Source organism: Limanda limanda, chromosome 16 (assembly GCF_963576545.1).
Source record: "Limanda limanda chromosome 16, fLimLim1.1, whole genome shotgun sequence".
Taxonomy (NCBI): Eukaryota; Metazoa; Chordata; class Actinopteri; order Pleuronectiformes; family Pleuronectidae; genus Limanda; species Limanda limanda.
Window position 1 is genome coordinate 2,267,633 of NC_083651.1, and position 14,393 is coordinate 2,282,025.

Here is a 14,393-nt window from a genome sequence, read left to right on the forward strand (position 1 = left end):
TAAAACCATTGGAGCAGTTTCGTTACGATGGAGATTAAAAGCACAGTCACACAAACATAAACATAAACCTTTATTTCCTGTTGCTCTACATGAAATATTAACCATGGAACTCATGTCGGATGTTAAATGTATTGTTTTACCACACATGCAAACTCATAGCAGCTTGTTATGGTTGTTGTTGTTGTTGTTGTTGTTGTTTTGCAGCATCTCGCTCTGAACTCTCAGGGTTTCAGGTGAACTGTGAAATTCTCTACTGGCTTTTTATATTTATATTTGTGTGGTTCAAACGATCTTTTGCTCATCATTGAGTTAAGGTGTTTATTTTATTATTGTTATTATAATTATCAATATCCCATCACATGGCTTAGACTCTGGTCTCTTTTCAATTATCAGAACTCACTGTTTTTTACATGACTTAAAATAAAATGTTTTTTACTTTCAGCTCTAGGAAATTAAATGAAGTAGTTTACACCATTTTCTGGTTTTGAAGATTATTCAATTTTTATAAGAATATCTGGAGATTAATTGATTAGTTACAGATTTAGTTTAGTTTGTGTTTTTATTGTTGACTTGTGTTGGTGTGTTTGTATTTCACAGATTAGTTTTTCCACTTAAAACACACATTGAAAAGTAGCACAGAAAAAATGTGTTATTATTGTACAGATTCAAATCGTTTTTGTGTTATTGCCTCCGTCCTCATAGTTTATTAACTAAAAAACCTTTTATAAATAAAAATACAGGAGTTAAAGACGGTTATTTACTTTTAAATTTTAATGGCACGATTATTCCTAATGTTTAATATCTACAGACACAAACTTAATTGTAAAATTCACTCATAATTTCATCTGAAGAACGACGCACACATTTCCTCAAAACCTCATTTATTATGATGAGTCATGGTTTCACACAGGGAACCAACGAGTAAAGTGATGATTACAAACCCACGTGTTGCGTCAGGACTTGATGACAAAGTGGAGATTAACAGACACACACACACACAACAGAAGTACAAAATAAATACACTTCATACACCTACTGTGACTGGTCAAGTTAATGAGTGAGTCTAGAATCTAAAAGCAGGTCACATGGTCTGAAGGGTCCGAGCCTCTGTGTGATTAATACCAACGACAGCGTCAGTTTCATATCTTATCTGTCTGATGATGTTTAACAGTAAAATGTCTTTGTGTGCACGGCCTCTACGCCTGGAGACGGGAATCAAACCTGTGACCTTGACAGGAATAAGGCAGCGAGGGTCCGGGGGGCGGGGGCTCGCACAGATCAACAAAGAGACGCTCGCTGCCGGGGGCCGAGTGTAATTAGTGTAAACAAGGTCATGTGTCCAGCTTCATTCGTGGACTGGATTAATGTTTGAGTTGTGTTATCACCGCCTCAGTGCGGCTTTTTGTCTACTTGTGTTACATTAACAGGGACTCGTCTTGCTTCAGGACGAAGACCCCCGGGTTAGTTGGACCCTAAGTTAAGGAATGACTCGATGTCCTGGCGTCCTGCGCTGGCTCCTCCCCTCTCCGGTGGTGACTGCAGCGGCTGCGTGATCGTCTGTGTGCGTGAGGATGTGTGTTTTATTTCATGTGTTTGTGTTTGTGTTTGAGCTGCAGAGTCGCAGGAGGTTGTGCGATCACAGTTTGGGTTGGTTGCTCATCTTCATCTTCAGGTTCTCTGCCAGTTTGTCCAGGAACTCGAAAGTGTTCAAGTAGTCAGCGCGTTTCAAACTGCAAAACAGGAAGAGAGGAAACATGGATTAATAATTGAATATTATTTCATTTTACTTTGAAAAGATACTGAGTTTTACTGCAGGGTTTCCATTTCCTGTCCTCAAGTCGGGATCAGACTACCAGGGTTTTAAAATCTGGACTGATTTTGAAATTGGACGCATCAGGAACTAGAATCTTTCATCTCTCGAATCTCAAACATTGTGACACAACATCTCTCTTCACCTCTCAGTTGCAGACAAAAAGACACAATGGAGATTTCTATCTATCGGTTATAAAGCTTCAGTGATGTCAAATGAAAGCAAAATAATTTAGTGTCATTATCATTATAACAAGGACGTGTGTGAGAAATCAAATAACCATGATTTGAAATAGATTTAATGAAGAAGGGATTTAACGGAGAAACCTAAACCGAGTGTGAGTTTTGGAGGAGACTCACTTGGGGAGTCCTTTGATGCAGATCGCCAAGTCCTTGGTCATGAACCCGGCCTCGATGGTCTCGATGCAGACGGCCTCCAGCGCCTCGGAGAACACTCGCAGCTCCGTGTTGTCGTCCAGCTTCGCCCGGTGGAGGAGACCCCGGGACCAGGCGAAGATGGAAGCTGCAGCAGACACAAGCGTATGGAATATTAATTTATCTGTTGAGGGGATTTGTGTGTCTTGCTGCTGAAAGCCCAGGTGTGTGCAGCAGTCTCCTACCGATGGGATTGGTGGAGGTCTCCTTCCCCTGCTGGTGCTGCCTGTAGTGGCGGGTCACGGTGCCGTGGGCGGCCTCGGACTCCACCGTGCGTCCGTCGGGACAGATCAGCACGCTGGTCATCATGCCCAGGGAGCCGTAGCCTGAGACATTCACACAGAGAATCCACATTAGAGAAAAGAAAACCGACAAACAAACTCCAGAGTTCCTCTCCAGCTCTTCACCTTGAGCCACCGAGTCCGACTGCACGTCTCCATCGTAGTTCTTGCACGCCCAGATGAAGCCTCCGTCGGACTTCATGGCCTGAGCCACCATGTCGTCGATCAGCCGGTGCTCGTACCAGATGCTTTTGGCCTCAAACTGAGCTCGATACTCCCTGTGACACACAAGAGGCGTGTTGAGATCGGATCTGCGGTCGAGTGTGTGCGTCGAGTGTGTGCGTCTGTCCTTACTTCTCGTAGATCTCCTGGAAGATGTCCTTGAAGCGCCCGTCGTACTTCTTCAGGATGGTGTTCTTGGTGCTGAGGTACAGAACCCAGCCTTTGGTCAGAGCCATCTGGAACGAGCAGTGGGCAAAGTCCTTGATGGATTTGTCGGTGTTGTACATCGCCAGAGCCACGCCGCCGGTGCCTGGACACACACACACACACACACAAATGAGTTCATCACAAATACAGACACACAAACAACTTAGTGTGTTCATTATATGATGTGCAGTCTGATTTGTTTAAGCTTTATTTCAGCTCAGTGTTTGTTTTAAAGTGATAAAACCAGAACAGGTAATAAGATACAGCATCTTATATTCTCCTGTTTACAATGTGTAAGAGGAAATGTTCTCGTAAAAGCTTTATTGAAAGAATATTGACTTAATATCTACATTATGATCATCGGCATCTTTGCTTTAAGATGTTTCTCATTTAAAGCTGATGTTTGTATATTTGCAGAACTAAGATGAATCCTGTCTGACCCACTTGGCTCTGATTGACTCGGCGTGTGAAGAATGACCGAATGTCTCTTACCCTCAAATTGATGAACCAGATATTTCACCGGCTCTCCGCTCGTGGGCGTGTAGGTCATCTCCACTTTCCCCGGCCCGGGCACCACGAAGTCTGTGGCTTTGTACTGTGGAGGAGCAAAGAGACAAGGATTAACACCTGAAACCACAAGGCTGCTAACACCTCAGAGGATAAGAAGTATAATGACACATTTTATTAATATGGGACTTTAAAAGCTTAAGCACAAAGTGGTTTGAAACTTTAATAAGATAGAGTAGAAATTAAAATAAGAAACCCCGATTGATATGGGGTGCCGTTTGTAAAGCAGCTCACGCTGAAAATAACAGCAACATTTTGTCACATTTAGCTTCAAACCATGTTTAAAAAACTGGTGTGAATTTTTGAGAGTCACTTTTTTGTACATTTACAACAATATTTGTCAACTTAGAGATATTTTAAATATTTAAATCCAAATGTTAAATGTTAAATGTTAAATCTAAATGCTAAATCTTAATCTAAATGTTAAATTTAAATCTAAATCTAAATGTGAAATCTAAATGTTTAATCTAAATCTTAATCTAAATGTTAAATCTGAATCTAAATCAAAACAAAATAAACGCTTGAGGAGGTCAGAGTGTGTTTATAGTGGCAAATAACGAATAAATCTTATCCGGGGAAATGGACTATTGGACATGGATTAGCGTGATATTAACTACAAAAAAAAACAAACGTCACCCCATAAGTTGATAGGAATAGACACCTTCAAACATGACAGCATATCAGTAAATAGATGCACAAGTATTATTTTGTTATAAATAAAACACAGTTAAATAAAAAGAGGATAAAATGTGGCTACAAGGGAAATATGCTCCAACTCCAACAGATTTCTATAAAATCATAAAAACTGAATTCTGAGCAGCCTGACGACTCTTCAGTCGAGCGTCTCCTCTGAGGACAGAACTGTTGACTTTGGCGCAGTGTGATGTCACAGCAGCTCAGACAGGCTGCACACTTTGTTCCAGAGGACTCATGAGCAAATAGAATTATTAACGGAGTCTCTCCTGACGAACCCACAATGTGAGACACAAGTGGAACCGGCTCATGAGTTCACAGAGCGAGCAGCCGGTTTGTCACAGAGAGCTGAGGACGGACAGCACCACCCTCAGGCTGTTTCAGGAATAACAGACAGTTTGTACGATAGAGATGGTTTTAAGTATCTTCACACAGGAAGTTACTCTCTCATAACTTCTACAATGTTAAAAGTTGCTCTTTTAAGCTCCAGTCCTGGAAGTTCCCTTCAGATCAGGATCTTTTCGAGGCTGATGCTCAGCGACCGACTCTAAATTCTAAACCATGTTTTGTTTTTGAGCTGTAAACCTTTGTCTTTAGCTTTTATACAGTGAAACATAATCCATATTTTAAATTTCAGCATCTTATCGATTAGTGGTGGGGGAAAAAATCGATTCTGTTCAGTATCGCGATATTTTGCGCCCGCGATTATATCGATACTGTAGCACAAAGTGTTGCAATATTTAAAAAGCCCCTGGCTGGCAAAGCATGACGAGGAGAGTTTCAGAGTTTAAAAGATACCTAGTGTGTATGTGGAGAGGATGTTCTCCACTGCAGGAGATATAGTAACGTTCCAGAGGAACTTTAACATCTGAGCATGTTGACCAACTCCTTTTTCTGAACAAAAATGCCAATATTACCAAATGAATTTAACATTTTGGGTCATGACCTTGCAGCCAACTGGACTGGACTCTAGTAGAACACATTTGTTTATTTTTCTCAATTTGATTGAAGCTCTAGGTTTCTCTTATTTATAGGATTATTCTCAGGTTTATGTTACTCTATTATGTCTGCTTGATGTTACTGTATTTAAATAATTGTAAGTAATGTGCTGGGAGCTCAGTGTTCATGTGAGAGGTCTCCTATTCAGAAAATAATTACAAAGGTCCTGTGTCCTGAATGTCCAAGGACAAAGTTTTTACACTTCAGTGAATGTGTAGAAGACAATGTTGTTCACAGAATTAAATGTGACATTTGAAGTGAGGTGAGCAGTCTTATTTTCCTCATTTTTTGAAATGCCTTTGAATAATATGGGGGACATGAATCGCAATAAATCACTGAATCGAATCGCAATACTTGCAGTATCGCAATAGTATTGAATCGTCACATTTTTGCCAATTCCCACCCTTATTATCGATACTAAACAACACAGAAGACTATCGTCCTGCTTTACTTTGGCAGTTCACCCAGCAGGAGGACGCACCTGGTCTCCGTGGGCGTGTCTCCCGATGATGATGGGCTTGGTCCAGCCGGGCACCAGGCGGGGGATGTTCTTGCAGATGATGGCCTCTCGGAACACCGTGCCCCCCAGGATGTTACGGATGGTGCCGTTGGGCGAGCGCCACATCTGCTTGAGCTTGAACTCCTCCACGCGGTTCTCGTCCGGCGTGATGGTGGCGCACTTGATGCCCACGTTGTAGCGCTGCACGGCCTCGGCGGCGTCCACCGTCACCTTGTCGTCGGTGGCGTCGCGGTTCTCCATGCCGAGGTCGTAGCTGTGAGGAGAACACAGAGAGAACAGATGGAACCAGTGGCACCGCAGAGGCAGCTACAAACAACTTGTTCTTTATATTCTGCAAACATATATTTAGGTCAGTCAATTTTTTTAACTCGAGTTAAAGCAGAGCTGCAGCTGCAGCTTCAGTATCTGTGTTCGCCTCCAGTCTGACCTGCTCTCGCTTTTTGTTTTAATATTTCGCCACCTAAACTATATATTTTAAAGCTACTGTAGCGTCCCACAGGACACGGAACTTCTTCGTGGTTTAGTAACTGGTATTTTCCTCTACACGAACATGTGCACCTCTCGCTGTTACTCCGTCTCTCGCAGACATCAACACTTCACTTCCTCATTGATCCCCGATCCCCCCATCCTATTGGTCCAAACAGTCACATGTCCCACCCAGACCCCTTCAGTGACCGTCAGACATCAGAACGCTCCTTCAACAGTGTTTTACTGAGCATACGTCAAAACCAAACATAAACATAAACCCAGTCCGTTACACTATTAGGCTGCAGCTATATGTTTTTATTTATTTAAAAATAGGGTACTTCTTATTTCATACATTTTCCACAAATAAGGGGAGGACTCAAATAGCCCTACAAAGTTGTGTGTTTCATTTATTTCAAAGTAGGCCGACACCTGCCTGTGTATTTTGTTTGTTTGTTATCTTGTTGCTTGTCTGTTTGAGTAGCTAGCTTAAAGCAAAGAAGTAGTAGGCTTACCTTTTATTGGTAACCTAACTGTTATGGTTCATTGTTTCTGAAATAAGAGGACTGACTGCTATGTTCACAGCAAACTTGAAAAAAAGAAAATATTAAGCCATGGTTTAACTGCACTATAGGGAGAGTCCTTGTTTACCTGAAATGTGCACTTTATAATCTTATTTTGTACCGCCCTGTTTGGCAATGTTGTTTTTCAATAATATAAAACATTTGCATAAAGCAAGCCAATCCACTTTTCCATGTTGATAAGAGCATTAAAACGAAAGTAAAATTATGGAAAAATAATAAATGAAGGAACATTCAGAATAGATACAAATTTGCGATTAATTGCGATTAATCGCGAGTTAACTATGACAAAATGCGATTAATCACGATTAAATATTTTAATCGTTTGACAGCTCTACTTTTAACCCATCTGGTGCAGGACACACAGAGCAGTGAGCAGCCATGTACGGTGCCCGGGGAGCAGATGTTGGGGGAGTAAGGTGCCTTGCTCAAGGGCACTAGACAGGGTAGGGAGAATCCTCTCGGATTTTTGGACAGATCAATCCAGGTTCGTCTTTTTGTTGTTTCTCCGTGGAGTCGAACCAGAGACGAACCAGAGACCTTTTCTGCCCATAGTCCAAGTTTCGGATGTCGGATGCATACGTTTGAAGTATGAGAATAAACACAAATCTATTTACTAGTTTTAACAGCAGAGGAAGGAGACGCCTTCAACCACACTGCAGCTCAGCCTCCGTCCAGGAGGAGCTAACAAAGATGTGATCTGAACCATAATCACTTTGTTAAAGCACAGGAGAGACTTCACCGTGTGGAGAGGGAGAGAGAGAGAGAGAGAGAGAGAGAGAGAGAGAGAGAGAGAGAGAGAGAGAGAGAGCGAGAGAGAGCGAGAGCGAGAGAGACAGAGACAGAGACAGAGACAGAGAGAGAGCGAGAGAGACAGAGACAGAGACAGAGACAGAGAGAGAGAGAGAGAGAGAGAGACAGAGAGACAGAGAGACAGAGAGACAGAGAGAGAGAGAGAGAGAGAGAGAGAGAGAGAGAGAGCGACAGAGAGAGACAGAGACAGAGACAGAGACAGAGAGAGAGAGAGAGAGAGAGAGAGAGAGAGAGAGAGAGAGAGAGAGAGACAGAGACAGAGACAGAGACAGAGACAGAGACAGAGACAGAGACAGAGAGAGAGAGAGACAGAGACAGAGAGAGAGAGAGAGAGAGAGAGAGAGAGAGAGAGAGAGAGAGAGAGCGACAGAGAGAGACAGAGACAGAGACAGAGACAGAGACAGAGAGAGAGAGAGAGAGAGAGAGAGAGAGAGAGAGAGGGAGAGAGAGAGAGAGACAGAGACAGAGACAGAGACAGAGACAGAGACAGAGAGAGACAGAGACAGAGACAGAGAGACAGAGACAGAGAGACAGAGAGACAGAGACAGAGACAGAGACAGAGACAGAGACAGAGACAGAGACAGAGACAGAGACAGAGACAGAGAGAGAGATAGAGAGACAGAGACAGAGACAGAGACAGAGACAGAGACAGAGACAGAGAGAGAGAGAGAGAGAGAGAGAGAGAGAGAGACAGAGACAGAGACAGAGACAGAGAGAGAGAGAGAGAGAGAGAGAGAGACAGAGACAGAGACAGAGACAGAGACAGAGACAGAGACAGAGACAGCTCGTTCCCAGCTTGATGAATAACTCAAGCTGCTGTCAGAACTCGCTCCATATCTTTACTAATCATATTCCTCTCTGACACACTGTGCTCCCATTAAGAAAATATCCATTAACCTCCTGCCCCAGTCCCCCCCCCCCCCCCAGCTCCTGAAACTCTGATTCTCTTAGACCTGAATAATGTAACTCGGAGATCTGCAAAACACGCAAATGAAGTTCAGTTAACCAGGAAGGGGGGGTGGTGGTGAAGGAAGTAGTGAGAGAAGGAAGCACACTTCACCTAGATACTTATTATTCTGATCACGCCCTGCAGGCCCGAGCTGTTTCCTCGTGCACTCGCCGGCTTTGTTTAAGAACGGCAATGACCTCTTACCCACTTTCTCTCTCTCTCTCTCTCTCTCTCTCTCTCTCTCTCCCCCCCTGCCCCAGAGGCCGACACCAAACCACAACAACACGACGCACAATTACTGATCAGTGGTGGATGCACACTGGGATTAAAGTAATCACATGTCCAGCTCCCTGTTGTGTTAGTGCTCGTTAACTACCTGGTTGTTAGTGGGCAACGGGAACAGATCAGGCTCTCGTGTGCAGGTCTGACAGGATGGTAAAAACTTTATGGACTTTTCAACAGTACACCAGCCCTTCAATAAAAACCTGGTTTTCAAACCCAGTAAAACTCTTGTCCCGTTGCCAGTAGAGAAGATGCTTCTATGTTTTGAAGATGGAGGCGCTCTTCACCTCTCTCTCACCAGATTAACTCGTTCACCTGGTGTCACGTTTCTCTCGCTGCCTTTCAGAGCCGGAGCCGCTAGAAATCTGTGACTGCTGAAGAGTGAGTTAACCAGGGAGAGAGAACTGATGGAATCCATTCACCTTGTTTCACCTTAACAGGAAACCTGCTCGATGCCTTTGAGTTGGACACATCGAGCTGCGTTCACAAAGTAAATAGTTTTCTATTCTACAGAATGTCCTGAAGACGTGTGGACAGCAGGTGGATCATTGTTTGGTTTTCAACCTCCTCCTTTATTGTGAAATACTCTTTCAACACCACGTGTGATTAAACTTGTACTAACACGACCTGTTGCACAATAAATCATCAACTTTTATACGTCAGTACGAGAAAAATACTGTAAAAATCTATAAAATCTAACTAAAACAGAAGGAAACCGAACTCTGAAGAGTTGACTTTTTGTAATCACTTCACAGAAAAGACTGATTCATATGTAGGGATGGTAACGTCGGTGAGTTGAACTTCATGTAATGGTTATGAAAATAAAATACACCTCCGGACAAAGTCCAGGCAGGAGATAAGAAGAGACAGAAGGTTAAACCAGGAACTGGACCCGAGTGCAGTAAACGCACATGATGACCCGACTGCAGATGAGATAACGACAACCTCAGAGGAAAACAGTCGTTAGAGTCAAGGCTCCAGAAGATAAACCCCACCCGGGTTTCTCACAAACTAAGAAACCACTTCTTCAGGAGCGTTTGAGATGTTCTCATTAGAGTCTCTGCTTTTCCTGCTTTCTAAACCAGTCAAACCAGAAATCCCAGTCCTGCAGGATGTGTGACTTTCACTCGTCCCTGCTGGGAGCTCGAGAGTTACCACAGTGTCCCTCAAGCAAATCTTTAATTACTTATATCTACTAAAGTATAATCTGCCCAAGGGCCTTTAAACAGATATTTAAAATCCTGAAAGTTTGCATTTGCCTGCAGCAGAAGTGTGAAGACCCCTGTCCTCACCTGTGCAGGTCCAGCTCCAGGTAGGGGAAGATGAGCTTCTCCTTGATGAGCTCCCAGATGACCCGAGTCATCTCGTCTCCCTGCATCTCCACCACGGAGCCGGACTTGATCTTCTGAGACATCTTAGAGGCTGGAGGGACACACGGGGACAGAAAGAGACGTCAGGAGACAACATGGCGGATGTAGTATTTGATAAATTAACACTGTGTAATATCGAAAATATTAAAAATATATGAATTTAGGTTGTTATCTCAGCCACATCTGTGTTTTTAGCAAGATAATTGGAAAAACTAATCAACAGTTCTCCCTGAGATGTTTAGGAGTGAGACATGAACCAAGGAACAATCCATTATGGTTTGTGCAGATCCACGTTTTTTGTTTTCATTAAGAACATTTCCATTGTTTTCAAAAATAACTTGATGAAAAAGTGTGTTTGGGGGAAAGATGTTTGTGAGTGTGTCTTTCGCTGCAGATCCAAATGAAAATGTGGACCTCCTGATTCTCCTGGTTTCATGCAGAGACTGTCTTTCATTGTTTTCAAAATTCCATGAATTAGATGCCTCATTAATTACTGGACAGAGGAAACCACTGGAAACTAATCCATTATGATAATAATCCCAGAAACCGATACCACTGTGAAAAGTGTGACCCTGTGAACGACTCCACAGTTTCCTCAATGAATGAGTTCTTTGAGTCTCTGCAGAAACAGTGACTCAGCATGAATTTGCTCCACAATCCTCTTAACTGTGAGTTCCAGAGTGAAACCCCCGAGGCTCAGGTTGCATCTGAACATCTGAACGTTCACTGTCTTTTTCTATAAGAGAAGAAGAACTGGGACCAGTGGAACATGTTGAAGTTATGTAAGTCTGCAGGTGGTGGCCTGATGGGAGGAGACACACACTCAGCCAATCCAGACCAGGAAGACAGAACTACACATTCCATTCATCACTGTCTCTGCTGTTATTACTGATATTAAAGATGATTAATGTGTCATTTTAAAGCAGACTCTGACTTTTATTCCACCCCCACACCTCTAGGATGTGTTAAATTAACACATTATATCATATCATATTATATTATACTGCATTACATTGCATTTTGCAATATGACACTGTTAACTGTTTTGCATTTAGCTTTTCACTTTTTTTACTTCACTTTTTTATATCTTTTATCTTTTACATCTTTTTATTCAGAAATGTTTATCTCAAAATAAATGTTACTTTGTATAAATATGGGTAAAAAGTGAGTAAATAAGAAGTAAACAGTGAGTAAATATATACTGGTTTCCCATTTTTTATTGCTCTCCATGCATGTTGTATTTATTGCGTTTTTATGTTTCTATGTTCATTGTTTGCACCAATAACCAGAGCAAATTCCTTGTATGTGTGAACGTACTTGGCAATAAAATACTTCTGATTCTGATTAAACATGATTAATGTGTAATTTTAAAGCAGAAATATGGTAACAGGAAGGAAGCTGAGGCCTTAAAGGATCGTGACGTGTCCTGCTGTCATGTGTCACTCGTCGTTTTCAATAAAGATCATAAGGTTGAATATTATTTACTGCAGAAAATAGAGGAATGTGTTGATTTGTACTTCCTGTAATTAGCTTGTTTGTGTTGTAGCATCATTAGCATCATTAGCATCGTTAGCATCCCTGGATGGATCTGGATGTTCTCCAGAGATGAGACGTGCTGGTCTCATTATGGATTATGAAGGTTCGTGGATCTCACCTGGTTCCGGTCCGAGTTCAGCGACTTGAGTAGAGACGAGCAGCCGGAGGAAGGTGAAGTCTGATCGGTGCCAACCGGAGAACTGAGCCCGGGGAGGAGACGCCTTCCTCCCGGTAACACTCGCTTCCGCCTCCAGCTGTCACCCACAAGCCCACCGGCCAATCAGAGAGGAGGAGGACGTGTCAGCAGCCAATCAGAGAAGACCACGAAGAGGAGAGGGGGCGGGGTTTGGGTGGGCGGTGTCTGTGAAAACTGATCATTTATAAAAACTTTAAAAAATGCATTTTCCTTTTCTTCTTCACACTGTTTCAAATCTGTGTTGGTTTTAGTTAACATTTATTTAAAGATTTTATTTCCTAGGAGTGGAACAACCTTTTCAAAATGTTCTGTTTTTGTTTCTTAGGGATTTTTTTCATAGTTTAAATCAACAAATGAAATCAAATACACAAAACAATTGAAAACTAAACTAGAGAGACATGGATGTAGAGTGAAAAATAAATAACATGAAACAATAAAAGTAAATGGTCCATGATAAAAAAATGATGAAAAGTTAAATAAATAACTAGGGTAGGGGGGGGGGGGGGGGGGGGGTTCAAATCAAATATGTTTATTACATGAAGTTAAATTCCTCTCGGAATGACTTAATTAAAGATCAAACTTTTATGTTTGACTGTCACCTCAGTTGTGGCAGTTTCCCTTAGATTACTGAAACAGCGCCCACAAGAAATGCCTTCTGCAGTAAACAGGCAGCCCGTGTGGAGGAAGACGGTACTGCACCGCTGCAGAAGATAAGATAAGATCAAACCTTATTGATCCGCACACCACAGCATGAAAACACGTCAGAGGAAGAGCAGGTGGTGAACCGAGATGACGGCACTTTGTAGTTTTGCTTTATTTCGAAGAAATTGTACTGTCTTGATTCTTGTTGTTCTGGGTTTGTTCCCTCGGGGTTGATGCACTTATTGTACGTGGCTTTGGATAAAAGCGTCAGCTAAATGAAATGTAATGTAATGTAATGTAATGTAACATTTGGTCTGGAGAACCTGTGGACAGAAGAACCTATAACTGGAGAACATGTGAGCTGGAGAACCGGTGGTCTGGAGAACCGGTGGTCTGCAGAACCTCTTGGCCTCTGAGAAGTTCTGTGTCATGTCTCTATTGACAAGTTGTGGACCTGAGACCAGGTGAGTCAAACACAAGGATCCTCTCTGCTCTGTGTTGTTGTTCTTCTTGTCATCTTGTTTGTGGCTCATATTGTTGTTGTTGTTGTTGTTGTTGTTGTTTGTGTTCAGGTCTTGTGTTTGTTTGTTGCTTGTGTTTCTTCTTTGCTCTGAGACTCATTAGCTTGAGCTTCCTTTGGGTTGTCATGGTACCTGAGAGATAAGAGGAAGGACGTGGATCTAATCCACACATCTAAACAGAAGTACACAATCTGTCAGTTAGTATTGTGTACTGTGTGATACTCAGCCTGTCGTGTCTGGATGAGGTAACAGACTTTGCAGAGCAGCTTCCATAAGCTTTAATATTAAAAACATACATAAGAGATTTCTTTCTGACATGTGTTTGGTGTCAGTGTGAAACTGTTGATGTTGTTGACTTCTTGGAGGAAACAAAGTGAAATTGCACAAAACCACATGATTTACTATTTGACAATATTCTGTTTCAAATCTAAAAGTATGAATATTTAATTATAACCAGAGTTGCATGTCACATTTTGTACTTTTTTAAAGGAGGAGGCAATAACCAGCTGTCAAAAAAACAAATTATCTTCTGCATCTTATTCACGATGTTGTGACACCAGTTATAAAAATATAATCCTGTGAAGAATCTCTGCAGTGGAACCTCATAGCTGCAAAACTTAAACAAGTAATAAAAGACATAATAATGATGATGATAATGATACAGAGCACAATAGAAAATGTATTAACAAAATGAATACAGCACTAAAATGACATTACTCAGTACAAAGTAATATATTATTAATAGTGGATTATAAATGCATGATATTTATACAGATTAATGCACTCGAGGTGAAATCTGTTTCCTCTCCTGATGGTGTGAATCTGTTCATTAAATCATTTCATGTCCAGACCTGCTTCTGTTCTCAACCAATTCCCACTTTTCTTTTTATTAAAACACTGAATCTGTTTAGTCTTGTTAGACTTATTATTACATTTAGATGTGAGAAAATAAGAAATGATAATTCACTATGAGTATCAGGTCTCTTCTCACAGGCTGTCATCCAGAGTTTACTGCTGGAATAAAGCTGCACGGCCCCAGGTTGTTTCTCTGTGGCCATTAGAAGGTTTAGTAACGACCTAATGTCAGCCCAGCTCAATTCAGTGAGATTATAGATCTTATAACTAAACATCCTCAGCTCTGCAGCCTTCAGGGAAAACATTAAAACAGAGAAGATTTTAATATGAACTCATACATCTGCATGTGAAATTAAAAATACTTTAAAATGCTATTCATTTCAACCGAGAAGTCTAATATGTAAACAAACATGCACATTATACACTTTATAGCAGAGGTCTTCAACAGGG

The 14,393-nt window shown here is 41.8% G+C and overlaps 1 protein-coding gene across 1 annotated transcript; it reads right to left on the minus strand.

Moving 5' to 3' along the window:
- Window positions 1-864: 864 nt before the first annotated feature.
- Window positions 865-11,954, minus strand: idh1 (isocitrate dehydrogenase (NADP(+)) 1). Its single transcript, XM_061088254.1, has 9 exons — window positions 11,848-11,954; window positions 10,116-10,245; window positions 5,695-5,986; window positions 3,447-3,549; window positions 2,880-3,057; window positions 2,652-2,803; window positions 2,430-2,570; window positions 2,170-2,332; window positions 865-1,730 (listed from the first exon to the last, which is right to left on the minus strand). Exons 2-9 carry the CDS (start codon window positions 10,235-10,237, stop codon window positions 1,637-1,639), a joined length of 1,245 nt encoding a protein of 414 aa, XP_060944237.1. The 5' UTR covers window positions 10,238-10,245; window positions 11,848-11,954; the 3' UTR covers window positions 865-1,636.
- Between the last annotated feature and the right edge of the window lie 2,439 nt (window positions 11,955-14,393).

Excerpts from the sequence above, each read along its gene's own strand:
- idh1 (XM_061088254.1), bottom strand. The coding sequence starts at position 10,237 with ATGTCTCAGAAGATCAAGTCCGGCTCCGTGGTGGAGATGCAGGGAGAC. Across the intron at positions 3,058-3,446 it reads TCTGGTTCATCAATTTGAGG|GCACCGGCGGCGTGGCTCTG; the intron begins GTAAGAGACATT and ends GTGTGTGTCCAG. Across the intron at positions 1,731-2,169 it reads TGCATCAAAGGACTCCCCAA|TTTGAAACGCGCTGACTACT; the intron begins GTGAGTCTCCTC and ends CCTGTTTTGCAG.